General features: G+C 38.1%; 1 protein-coding gene across 2 annotated transcripts; it reads right to left on the bottom strand.

Annotated features, from left to right (window-relative positions):
* Positions 1 to 518: 518 nt before the first annotated feature.
* On the bottom strand, positions 519 to 11,067 carry lnpa (limb and neural patterns a). 2 transcript variants are annotated; one of them, XM_034128991.1, is made up of 14 exons: positions 10,909 to 11,067; positions 9,633 to 9,732; positions 9,098 to 9,139; positions 5,827 to 6,014; positions 5,681 to 5,739; positions 5,525 to 5,565; positions 4,040 to 4,123; positions 3,893 to 3,944; positions 3,577 to 3,798; positions 2,382 to 2,487; positions 2,134 to 2,204; positions 1,666 to 1,818; positions 1,347 to 1,502; positions 519 to 1,313 (listed from the first exon to the last, which is right to left on the bottom strand). In XM_034128991.1, the coding sequence occupies exons 2-14, from the start codon at positions 9,657 to 9,659 to the stop codon at positions 1,255 to 1,257; spliced, it is 1,260 nt and encodes a 419-aa protein (XP_033984882.1). In that variant the 5' UTR covers positions 9,660 to 9,732; positions 10,909 to 11,067; the 3' UTR covers positions 519 to 1,254. The 2 variants fall into 2 exon arrangements, with proteins under 2 accessions (XP_033984882.1, XP_033984881.1); XM_034128990.1 differs by having other exon boundaries at positions 519 to 1,502.
* Between the last annotated feature and the right edge of the window lie 2,416 nt (positions 11,068 to 13,483).

Genomic DNA, 13,483 nt, shown 5'->3' with positions numbered 1-13,483 from the left:
AGAACCCATAGAAGACATGGGCTGTTGACCTCACCCAGAGTTTACGGTCTATCTTCAGGGGAAAAGGGTCATGTGACGCCGGTGAGCAACTTTGTAGTTGCAATGACTTTCTTGTTGCAAATGAAGAGGGTCAAGCAATCAAGACTGGTCGGGCTCCGTGTCAGCGCCATTATCTTGCGCTGTCTGAAATGATCAATGAGCTAAAATAAAATGATCACAAGCTAAAATTGGCCTGCTAATGAAAACGGACTGTTTAAACATGCTCCTCGATGAGAAGCTGGCCAGAGAAGAAATAGGGCGGCATTATAAAAAACATGACACCCTGAAGGTAGCAGGAATACATTGGAGCCATTGCATTAGTTTGACCTCTCCTTTTTATATTTTGATGTTAGTGAATAATCACTTTTAAATGCATAAATTATTTAAAAAAAAATGTAATGTCAGTAGGCATGTACTTTTATAAAAACAATGCATCTATGTGGATGGATGTGTTGTAATACAAAGCATACATGCACAGATGTTCTCAAAAGTTTATTTATCATTATTATTTATACAGGACAAGAATTCAGACACACAGCAAAGTGATACAGTCTGTAAACAGTTGAATGTGTCTATTGTCTATATGTAAATAGGTTTCATCGACACCACTCTGAAGCAGAGACTTCAAATATAAAAAAGGCACTTAGGGCAGGTGCACAGTACCGAGATAAATGCCCTTTTTCTCCATTTGAGCAATAAATACATACTGTATGTGTGCATTCCTATTATGGTAGCATGGTTATGTAAACATGTGGTTAGCACTTTCGGTGCTGCAGAGTTCCCCAACCTACAGGGAAGGCACAGCATTATAGAAAAATATTTATAAATAATATCCCTTGTATTCAAGTTTGCCCCACAAAATATTTGTTTTGTTTCCAATGAAATGCGATCGACTGCTGTAAGAAATTAAGTCAAAAAAATTGGGGAAAAAAACATGGAAAAAATAGATATATGTAGCAAAAATAGGTTATAATGTGATGGACGTGTAATCATACTGGAGGTATGTTTGATGTTGCTACAAAATATTTAATTCATATTTAATATTTTCTATTTCTACAAATATAAAAGCAATTCTCAAAAGAAAGGACATTCTACTGTAAGTTGAAAATCACTGTTATTTCAACTCACGGCATTTACTTATAAATTATCGGTTATCTCATCCCTTCAAAGAACAAATAAAGTTCCAGCCTGACTTGAAATCACTGCGCCACGGTTTTATTCCACTTCCATGGCGGACACATCTTGCTCTGCGTCAGATTTCTTACAGGACACATCTTGCTCTGCGTCAGATTTCTTACAGGACACATCTTGCTCTGCGTCAGATTTCTCACAGGACACATCTTGTGAGTCTGTGGTGCTTTCGGTGCTTTGGCCGTCTGACGCAGAGCCGGGCTCTGTGCTTGTTGTAGTGTCTGGCCCCTGGGCGTCCGTTTCAGCAGAGACATCCTCAAGCTTTGATTCACCTAATACAAATGATTTTTTTTGTTAAGATTTGCACATCTTTTAAACAAATGAAATAGAAGAAAGTGGACAGTGCTGTACAACATAATGTACTCAAAAAGTAACATTCAATTGCATGCATGACCATTACACTTAAGAGGTATATGCCTTGTGTGTCATTATCACCTGAAACAGATTGGTCTCCATCCATGACAGCAGCCGGAGGTACGGGGGACTCGGAGGACATCTTCAGGTCGCCGGTGACCTCGGGGAGTCTGGGGGCCTGAGGCCTGGTCTTCCTCGCAGGGTTCAAGAAATAACAATACGCACATCGGAAGGCTGAAACAACACAAATAAAAACACTGTTCATATAGTTTATGTCACTGGCCCAATGCATTCTCAAAACAGACATAGATTAATATACATGAATGTGAAGCAATGACAGAAAATGCCTGAGATGCATAAACACTTCAGATTGATGTGTAGCACTGGTTTGCATATTCAATCTTGTTGCATTTCTGCTTACAGGGGTCGGTAGTGGCAGAGGCATTTAAGAGCTATATGATATACTACGCTGCCAAATGCTAGAGGGCAAATGAAGGCACGGTGTTTGATGGAGACTGACAAAGAGCGTTGTGTTTCTGTAAGTCTTACCAACGTATTCAAATTCCTCTTTTAATGCCATGCCGTTATGGGACAGACACTGCTGACAGATGAGAGCGTATCTATGAGGAAGGAAACACAATCCAGTTAAGACAGAATGAAGTACGTCTGGCATCATAATAACATGGAAAGATAATTCAGCACTGTGATTTTATAAGTTGGAAAACAAACAGCTTAATACATTTACTATACTTGCCCTAAACTGTATATCATTTTATTGCTTGGAGAAGATTGTGTACCTGTTCTGAGGGCCATCTCCAACAAGATACTCAATGACTCTGTCCATGGCACCTCTGTCCCTCGGGACCACGGGTCTGGCCAGGGGCGGGCCTGGGGGGTGCATCCCTGTTAAAGCGCAATGCCTGTTAGACACAGTCCGTAGTCTTGAATACAAAATGCATTAAACAGGTTCTGCTCACTGTAAAAAACTAAGTGAAAGAGTGAGGCTGAGATTTACAGTTTACTGCACAAACCATGATGGATATTACAAAAAAAAACTGCCCGCTTTTCTTAATGAATTAGCAGCGGATCTCACTTGCAAAGCACGTCCAGAATCCCTGCTGTGTTGGTGAGTAGTAATTAATATAATCTAACATCAAGAGCAATCATAGGAAGATGACTGGTCATTTCTGTGAGACTTGGCAGAGTCTCAATATCCTGCTGGTTATTAATTTACCAACATATGGAAACTCTGTGGTGACTCTTTGTATCAAATTGCTTTTCACTTTCAATTTTCGGCAGAAGCAGGTGATAACATCAAGTCATGTAAACCATTTGCGAGGTTGTTCCCAATGCCAAAGGCAATTTCACCAAGCATTAAAAGACATTTAGTGAGATTCCACCACCATTGCCCAGAGAACAAATGCCGGTCTGGCTAATTAATCATAGTTAATGTAATCGTGATTCGTGCATACCTCACAGTTAGCATTCCACATGGCAATTACAGCATGCAGCTTCCTCTAGGAACACATTTCCTTTACCGGTACTTATTTGCATCTTCTATTGAGTGTTCATAGCCCATAAATAATTTATATAGAATATGCAATAACTCTGCACTCCACAGATGTCTAGCAACTGTTCTTTGAAAGGTTGTTTATAGTGTTCCCTGGCAAGCTTTCAACATTTCTAAAAGCAACCAAAGATGCATGCATTATACTCTCCAGGTAAATATTCTGACTGTATCAGAGGGTATGGCATATTTCTGAAACAAGCTCGAAATGTAACACTTGTCTGAGAACGGTTTTAGTTAGATATTTGAAGACTACATTAAGGTAATTACATATTCCAACTACTGTATAAGATACGGTATACCATTCTTGCTGACAACACACACCACAGAATCTTGAGCAACTGGGGACACAGAGCCAAGGAAGAGTAAATCACACCTTAATCGACCACATTATGGTGTGTTCCCCCTGTGTGCAGGTAACTCACCGACTCCTGGAACAGGTGTTCCCGGGGTCACAGGCCTCCTCATCAAGCTCTGCTGAGCAGCTATCGCCGACAGGCCCCTCTCTGGGGGTCCACCTGGAGCAGAGTGGGAAGATCGTCCAGGAAAGGTGGGCCCAGAGGCATGAGGAGGGCGCGCTGCAGCACCGCTTGCAGGATTCACCATCACTGAGGGGGTCTTTGGCATGACATTGCGCTGGCGAAGCTCTAAAACAGATAAGATCACATTTTGCTTAACAATAGTGAGAAAGGCCAAAGGACAAGTGGAGAAAATAGTGATGGATTCAAAGCTCATCGCTACCTTGTCCTTGTTTCGGAGTCATCTGAGGGCCCACAGGAGTGGATTCAAGCTCCTTTACACAAAAAACAAGGGAGTGCAACTGGTTAAATATGGAAAAGAAACAGACAATGCGATTTTAATTACAGTAGGTAAAAAAAAATAACTCACAATTTTTCTCTTCGAATCAGGATCAAATCTCTCCAGAATCATTTTAGCATTTTTATATGTCTCAGTTTCCATAACTTCTTCAAGCTGAAAAAAATACATTAAAAAAAGTATTATAGGATTAATGCCAACATCATTTTTCCAATGCATTGCACAAAGAAATTATTCCTATAATAGTTATTGCCACGTAATTATTTGATGATCCCCTAATGTAATTAATAGGTGTTAAATGAACACACATTAATATCTTAGAATCACCTACCATAACATTACAAATAAACATGGCTGAGAAGGGCACGGGGAACTTCTCTAAACTGTACATCTTTATTTAAGTACCAACATTTCTAAATGTTTACATATAATATGAAGAATAATTACATTCACTACTTCGATAATGGAGAGTGTGAAAATCCATCAGCCCTAATTATTGAAAGTTATTAGACTTGACAGAGGATGACAAGCAATTTCTCAGATTTATTTCTTCCCTGCACTAAATGCTATTAATTAAAGTGACATTAGCAGAGTGGTTTACTGGGTTAATGCACTGTGCCGATCAGATGCTGTCTGTGCAGATCCTAGATTAGCAAGTATCTTACTGCAAAATGCTGAGGGGATCAATAAGAGCAATACTACAAGGCTTCCTGCGTAACTTACACAATGAAGTGCAAGTCTTCACTCCACTGGAGACCACATCAAAGTTACAATGTGTTCTGTAGAGATTATGAGCTTTATAATAGGTTTCCTGCACTTATCCGATGCCACAAATGCATGACAATTGTTTTCTGAAACGTCACTTTGCAGATCTCTCGAGCTCGCAGGGGTAATTTCAGGGACATTGGAGAAAATATCTGCAAAATGCTAGCGGTGCAATTTTTATAATGGCCTTTACTGCTACGCTGAGTGATATTCTGAGTCCAAACTATAAAGCATAAAAAAACAAGAGGATAAAACATGTTTCTTAACAACACTGACAGGCCCCCATTATCTTAAACTGACACTCAGTGTTTTGGCGTTTGGTTAACTTTTGGGTTTCTAAAGACGTCAAGCATCAACTACCCCCCAATCTATTGTTGGTTCTACACATGGACTCATTAAAACTCATACCTACGTTTTTAAAAATGTGTTTTAGTTCAATGATTTTGGGCAGATAGATGACCAGGTGTGATGCCAGTAGGCTCAAAATGGGAGAAACTGGTAAATGAGGGAATACAAAAAAAATCTATGAATGAGGTATTTACATATTGACAACAAAAAGTGTTTTAATTGTATGTGCTTGATCTTCACAACACATGAATGGCAAAGAAAAATGTAAGTTGTTTGTTTCTTGGGACAACTCTGTCCCTGTGCACAAAGCTTTTGGTTTGTTAGCAGCAAGAACTGTATAAGTCTTCTTCATGTCTTTTGAGTAAAGAACACAGGAAATCACATATCAAAAGAATCCATGTGAAACTAGACGAATATGTAAAAATACAAAAACAAATCACTTACTATTTTCCTTTTTTGTGTTTTAAGATCTTCTAACTTCTCATCTGTAACAAAGGGGGAAAAAACAATTTTATTGGACTATAGTTATTATAGTTTCAACATAAACAAACATAACCCTTATGTGTTCAGAAATGTGTAAATCGCAAAAAAGGATCTTACTATTTTTTTCAGTTCTTCGTGAAAAAATTATTATAAGCAACTTTCTAAGTAACCAAACTCTGAAGGAAAGAGAGAAAAGCAATGGTGATTGGTTATATTGGAGTAACAGTTTAGTATAGATGAGATTGACAATGTTGCACACTTACAATAAAGGAACTAGTAGGAAGGGAAGAGACAGTATGAGCCGTCCCATCGTCTGTTCGGGCAGGTACCAGAAATACACAACTACACATGTGATCAGGTAGAGGAGAGACGAGTACAGAATCAGCCGTCCGACCCATATCTTCAGCTGCCTCTGATACTTCTCACTGTATTCTTCAAGGGTCTGTACATCCTGTGGGGGGAAAGGTAAATGAGCATTATATAAGTATGCATTGTTTTACACACATTTAGAGCTCAATATCATGTAATAGATAACAGTGAACAGTTTGTAGCTTTAACCATCAATTCGATTATCTTGTGTTTTGCATATTGTTATATAAAATTATATAAATATTCTTAATAGTGTATCCCCCAACCATAATTTCAACCTTTTTGAGAACAAATGGCTATAAAGGCAAGCATGACTAAAGCAGAAACTCTCAAAAAGAAGGAATGTCCAATGGCCAACCAATGAGACTACGCAAACTAATAGCAAAGTTCCAACTTCTTATGGTAGGGAAAAAAAAACGTTTTCTTTATTTTAATATCCTGAATACATAATGAGACAAAACGTCATATAGTAAGAGACTCTTGGTAAAACGTCCTGCTTCTGCACTCAGATCGAGAGCATTAAATTAATGTTCACTTTCCCTGCAGGCATTTCCAGTAAAGCTGGGCCCTAGATATTTAAAGAGAGTGTATATTTGGAGCTTGTAGCAAATCCAGTATTTAAAGGGCCCATGTCATGCTTTTCCGGTTATTACCCGTCCCCTTGTGTGTTATGAAGGTTTTTATGCATGTAAACGGTGTGCAGAGTCACAAACCCTCAAAGTACACCCTGTAGCGAGTAAAACTCTAACACAGAAAATACCTCCCCAAAACGCCTCGTTGGAGATACGTCATTGTCCATTTGATTCTTCCATTTCGTTCCGGGTACGGCATGATGTCATGCCGTACCCGGAACGAAATGGACCAATCCGTGGAGCCGTTACGTTACGTCCGCAGAGCCGTTACGTTAAGCCCCCGCTGATTGGTCCAAATTGACCAATCCACTGACTTTCTCACACACACATCTGTGTGCAGGTAGCAGGGAGCTCTGCTGATTTCTCCTCCCTGGCTGCAGGCTGATAACAGACAGTTGGGATCGCGGCGAAATTCTCTCTGCAGACCCATTCTCACAGCGTTTATCAACCTTTTTCTTACTCAATATCAAGCCACACTTATTGTTTTTACTTCGGCTGTGACTTTGTGTGTGCTCAGGATGAGTTTGGCTGTGTTTGGCTGTGTATCGCTAACAAGGAAACAACACCTCCACGGAGCTCAGCGCGATTCACAACGTCCCGACCAATCAGAACACACTGTGCTCACAGGGAGGGTGGGGGCTGGAGCTATTGGAGCTACAACGAGCCGTTAAAGGCAGAGAGTGAAATTCATTGAATACACGTAGCTTACAGAGATGCTGTATGAGAAACCAATGTGAGTTTGGAAAATTGCACAATATAAATCTATTCTAGTATACCTCAACAATGGAATTATGATCAGTGGAAATGGCCATGACATGGGCCCTTTAAGACCACTTCCTTAACTGTACTTGAACATAGAGAATGTGCATCATGTCTTTACATAGATGCAAATGTTGGCAATTTCTATCAGGAATAGCTGTTGAACTTTAGACGATGAACACCAATGCAGGGCTTGGAACATATCAGTAAAGTATAACATAAACCTGGAAATGACAACAGGAGCCTACCTAACAAAGAATTTGGTCGAATCATGATCAAACTTCTCTTCTGGCAGAATAGACAAATATTTATACTCAACTGCTTTAACAAATTGTTTAACATGTGAAGGTTACACCACTGAGCTAAAGCGCTGTTCAGCCCTTCTATAAAAAGCTGGCAGACAGAATGGGTCTCTATGGTTCTTCTATAACATGTGTGTCTGTCACTCTCAGTACTGGATAAACAGCTCTTGTGTTCAGCTATACAGTATATCGTGCATGCATTTGTTTTTATGCTGTGCTAACATGCACATTAAAAAATTATTAAAGCCAACATTTTCTTTCATAATAGGTGACAGGGTGTTTCCCGAGGATAACTCAAAACCAAACCAAAAACTGTCTCTCCACAACGTCAATGCCACCTGACCTCTTCAGTGTATATGTAGTGTCTCTTGCTTCAAGGGCAGTTGCTAAAAATAACCTAACACTAGCTTAACTGTAGAAGAGCACTAAAGTCCCATCAGTCAGCAAATGAGGAGCTGATCTGGCATTTGTTGACACATCTGTTTGCTTATGGTCAAGAGATACATGCTTACACAACATGTTTTTACTTAGCATTGTTTCCATATAAAAAGTGGCTTGAGTGGTAACTAAACAATGGCCAATTGACAGCTTGTAAACCAACCCAAAAGTGTTCCAATTTATTTGCCAGAGGAAACTAAAGTGAACAATGAAAATATGACCCACATTTTATTGAGAGCCGTTTACAGACTGACCAAGTGGTTCCCAAAATAGGGGGCATGACCCCGGGGGAGGGTCCAGAGTTAAAAAAGTGGGTGGCTAAATATAAAATATTGCGTAGTATTGCACTGGGCTTGAAAACCTGTTTTTCTTACAGTGGCCCTGTAAATTTGGTGCGCACAACGTTATCATACCTAATAAAGCTAATGGTCACAGCTGCAAAAAAAAAAAAAGAAGTTGTTAGGAGCTGTAGTTTATCTTTAAGTACGGTAGATCTTCATTTGACTGACAGCCCCTTCTGCGTGCAGGAACTCATCCGACCTCAGGCCATGTTCTTGGTGTTTTGAAATCACACTACCACTCACTTCAAAAAGATTAATCAAAACTTGACTACAGTCAAGTCAAATTATTCTCTTAATCTGATAAAACTGTGTGCGAACATTAAGTGTAAAGCTGGAAATATTTTTTTTCCTCAATCATTTCTTATATCACACTGAACTTCTTATTTATTGATTTAAAAATACTCATTACTCAAAACACTCACTTTCAATGTATTTATTGCAAACTAATAAATACATTTATTATTTATTAACCATGTGGTTATTTCAAATAGACTAGTTAGAATTACCACAAAACCTGCTATATCAATATATTTTCTGTTATTTAACTATGAAGTGACCTAGCTCATGATACAATAAAGTGACAAAATATTGAGCTAGAGAATGGCTTTGTTGTGCTTTGGTAAATGTATACCATGTTAACCAATCCACACACACATTTTATAAAGAAAAGCAGTATTTATTTGACAAGCATACCTTTTCGATTCCCTCCAAAATCTCCACAGTGGATGGTTTAGCCTGTAAGAGAAAAATTATGAAATCCAGATCAGAGAGAAATTATGAAACTTGCCATAATAATAATAGAGTTCTTTGTACATTCTACTTCTTCAAAACATGTGGAAACTTCCTATTTCGTCTTTTCATTTCTGCATATTTTGTGTCATGTGTTTCTTTTTGTTGGCAATAATATGAAGTTAGCCTGTGCATGCCAATACACCAAGAAGTGGTATTGTCTGGAGGAGCGTTAGCTTAAACATCTATATAGTTATAATGAATGCAGATCTGCATGTAACCACTTTGTGGGCCTGAGGTATGGTGTAGTAGAAACCCTATTTGTGAGAATCCTACATCTGCCTGCAACCTGAAAGCTTATTAAATATGAAACACAAGTTTAAAACTAAACAGGATCTTTAACAAGAAAAAATATTGCTAACTGATATACAATTATGTAATTTGTATTACAGAAACATGAAGCAGAAAGGCGTAATCAGTAAAAGATTTGAAAACAAACCCTCCACCGTGAGATGATGGCCCCCATGTTGATGAGGTATTGTAGGATATTCTATTACTGTGATCCTCCTCTGATTTCCTCTCACAGATAAGCTCTCCACCTGTTGGCAACAGTAATGGGCTTCAATATACACTCAGTTTGCATGTGTTTAGTACATGGAGTTAGAACTGATGCAGTGTACTTCAACATAGGGTAAAATAAGCTCTTATTACTGTGTGTAATATAGTGCCTTTTCATGTGCAATCCACATCTGTACATATTGTTCTCGATCATGTTTAGTGTATTATTTTACCTGTAGGCCTATATACATATCATCTTGTTAAGTCTTTCTTTTACTAGTTTTTAACAGTTGTTTCATTTATTTTAGTCTTACTTATTATTATTGTATTCTATTCATGTTGCAAGTAAAGGACCAGCACAAAATAAAGTCCTTGAAATACTGCTTTCAATAACGTTACAGTGTTCAGTTTTAGATCAAACTCAGAGAGATTTTGATACAACTTTGGATGCCATTGTTTTTGATGCTGATAAATTATAATGTGATGTATATCTATCCTTCTTACATAATATAGCATGTCTAGTATGTGGTCTACCATTACTGATATAACTCTAAAGGGGATGGAAAAAATACAATTCAGCTCCACAAAAAAAACTGTCCTTGTTGCATCATCTCAAAAACTGTTTAAACCAAAACTGAACATTGTTAATTAAGTCTTATTTAAAGGGCTGCTGTTTGCAATACTTTTAGCTACGTGTACCTGTTGGAGTGAAAGTGATAACGCTGGGGTAACTGCTTATGCTCAAACATCATACACTGCCACATATAAACGTTCACAAAGAAACACTTTGACATAGTGTTTTGAACTTATCATAGCCTCCATATGTGAATATGTCATTCAAACAATGTCTTTAAACCCTCTGCTAACTTATCCAAACAACTTAACTTAACTGCTCAAAGGCCACCTTACTTAAACCAGCGTTAACCTAACGTCACCCGTCCTCGAAGGAGAGGTTTGTCAGGTCGCTATTTACGACTGGTGTTTCCTAAATAACTTCTTAACCCAATTAAATGGAGCAAAGCGTCAGCCTTAGCATTGCTGGAGCTAACCAGGGGGAGCTAACCGGTAACCGCTAGCAGGTGAGGCTAACACCAAAGTAAACGTTAATCTCGATAAGCATTAGCAACGGTTGCTAACTTGGTTAACGTTCTTTGTCAAAACAAGCGAGACAAAATAATACGGCTGGAAAGTGAATGAAGGGGGGGGGGGATATTTACCTTGGCAGTGGAGTCGTCCTGTTTGAACAGCCTGTGGCAGTAAAAGCAGTCCTCCTGTCCTCTTCAGACAGAGGGTGTGTGACACACGATGGGGGAGTGTCTTCTGAAAGAACAGCATGGAACATGAAGAGCAGTGCTGGGTCTGAGGTCAGTCTGGTGAAGCCCACTCACTGTTAGTACAGTTAAACAAATACTCTTCCTATGTTGGTAGACGGGAAGAAAAAAAAGTCAAACGGTCTCGTAAAGTGCCAGCGTGGCAACTTCTTGCCTGTATGGCTAACTGTTATTGGTTATGAAGTAAGGTGGAAGAATTATACTACTCAGATATTGTACTTAAGTAGGCTACAAGTAAAGTACCAGAGTTTAGGAATACTAAAGTCGTGCAATCAAAATGTTACTCAAGTAAAAGAAGAAAAGTATTGGCATCAAAATATGCCAAAAGTAAAAAGTAGTCATTATGCAGATTGGTCCATTTCAGAATGATATCATATGTTCTGATTAAGATTAATGATGCATCAAAGCTCGTACAGGTGCAGCTAATTTGAGTTACTTTGTATGCTGCAGGGTAGCTTGTGAATTTACTCCAGGTTGAACTAAGTCTTATTTAAGTGTTGTTTATATTTTACATCATTAATCCAAATCTGCAAAGTAACTGAAGGTATTAAATAAATGTAGTGGAGTAAAAGTACACGAATTACCTCTGAATTGAAGTGGAGTAGGTACTGTAGCAACAAATTGAAATACTAAAGTAAAGTACACGTACCTCCAATTGTAATTAAGCACAGTACTTGAGTAAATCAACTTAGTTACTTTAGAGCTCTGGTTATGAATATCAAAACGTTCCACCTAGCTGGGAAATGATTATAGGCTTTTGGTTTCTGTTGTTGTATATTAGACCGTTGTTATGATGAATGGTAAAAGAAGAGCACTTCTAGAGTTAGAGTTTGGCAATATGCCAAAATAAATCATTAGTTCATTGATTAATTGGAATCTTAATTTACAAGTACTAACCTATCATTTCCCCATGTGATTTCTTAAAGTTTTAAACACAAAAATGTCACTTTGGACAAAAGTGTCTGGTAAGTGTAATGTTGTAGCCTGTGCTGTAGATTTCTTGGGGAAGTTTAAGCAGAGCTAACATTGTCAGTACAATTGGCAATGCTGTATTATAGGCCTAATATTTATGACAAAATTCAAAGTGTTCGAGTTATAAGGCAGTTTGCACACAAAATGTAATTTTACTATTTTAAATCCTGTATCTAATCCAACAAAGCTGTTGTAACAATATACAATTGCAGTAGGTGTACTTTCCAAAGCTGATGTTTAGATTTGCAAGGTAACACATTATTCATTAGAAGTGTGAGCTCAGTTATGGCCTCAGGGTGCTCATTAAAGCCAGAGCACATCACAACAAGCCCATTATTTGGTGAAAACTAGGATTAAAAACACACTAAACAATATAAACTTAAAAGAATGTGTTCCAATAACGTCAATGAGTACGAGATCATGTTTTAACATCAGGTAAACACCATATATTTGTTATTTCATTAAAAAGAGGTGGTTCAAATAAATATGTTTAAGACATGGAAACCCAAATAGTAATTATGAGAGAAATTAACACCTTTGGAGATAAACCAGATGATGCCCACCACCTTGTCTGCCCTATTTTAGTAAGTAAAGGGACTTTTTGCCTAATTTTATGTTGGCCAAAGCAATCTGAACCATATTGCTGGTGCTTGACAAAAGGTTAGAGGATCACCAAAGTTATTAGGTTTCATCATAAGGGCACCATATATATACCAACTTAATTGCAATCAATTTAAATGGGTTGAGATATTTGTAGTCATTGCCATCCCTAGCGCCACACAGATACATTGGTAAATGTATACATATACATGTATACCTGGGCTGAACAGCAAATCAGACATCTTGTTCCCACCGTCTCCATCCAACTCTGCTACAACATGCAGTTACCATAAGGGCTGAATCGTGGGAATAGTTACACATTCATAACAGGTTAAAACACTGGCCAGTGTTAGATTATACGGCTCAACAGCTAAATGGTGCTCAAAAGCTGACTGTCAGCTTCATGTGTTCTGTCTTTTCTTATGAAACTGACCTTGTTTGACAGGGTTTTGGGTTTGCTTATTTAGTAAATGTAACAGTTCTTTTCACAACTTCGATCTCGGTTATTAAAAAAATGACGTGTGAGTTGAGATGATAATGGTACATTTAAAAAAATAAAAAAATAAATAATGGTGGTAGCCTACTTCATGCAAATGAAGCTCAAAAACCACTTAAATCAATTCTAACTGACATCAGAGCTCATGGTGTTCTTTGCATTTCTCATTAATTGTGTTCAAGTTCAGTGTTCATGTACATTACCCATTAGTTCTGTCTATACCTACTATGCCCACTATCAAGGGCTGTTGTCGAAATGTTTTGCAAAAGCGTGTGAGACATGGGCAGTGGAATAAATCATTGGGTCTTGGTTGTCAAAATAAGTGGCTTGTTTGCATGCAGTTTATTTAATAATTTCCAGGTTTTAAAACAATTACCATTTAAGCCTTTGTTG

Source organism: Trematomus bernacchii, unplaced genomic scaffold (assembly GCF_902827165.1).
Source record: "Trematomus bernacchii unplaced genomic scaffold, fTreBer1.1, whole genome shotgun sequence".
NCBI classification, from domain to species: Eukaryota; Metazoa; Chordata; class Actinopteri; order Perciformes; family Nototheniidae; genus Trematomus; species Trematomus bernacchii.
This window is presented reverse-complemented; position numbering and strand designations above follow the sequence as displayed.

Excerpts from the sequence above, each read along its gene's own strand:
- lnpa (XM_034128990.1), bottom strand. The coding sequence starts at position 9,659 with ATGGGGGCCATCATCTCACGGTGGAGG. Across the intron at positions 1,819-2,133 it reads AGAGGAATTTGAATACGTTG|CCTTCCGATGTGCGTATTGT; the intron begins GTAAGACTTACA and ends GTGTTGTTTCAG. Across the intron at positions 1,503-1,665 it reads TGGAGACCAATCTGTTTCAG|GTGAATCAAAGCTTGAGGAT; the intron begins GTGATAATGACA and ends CATTTGTATTAG.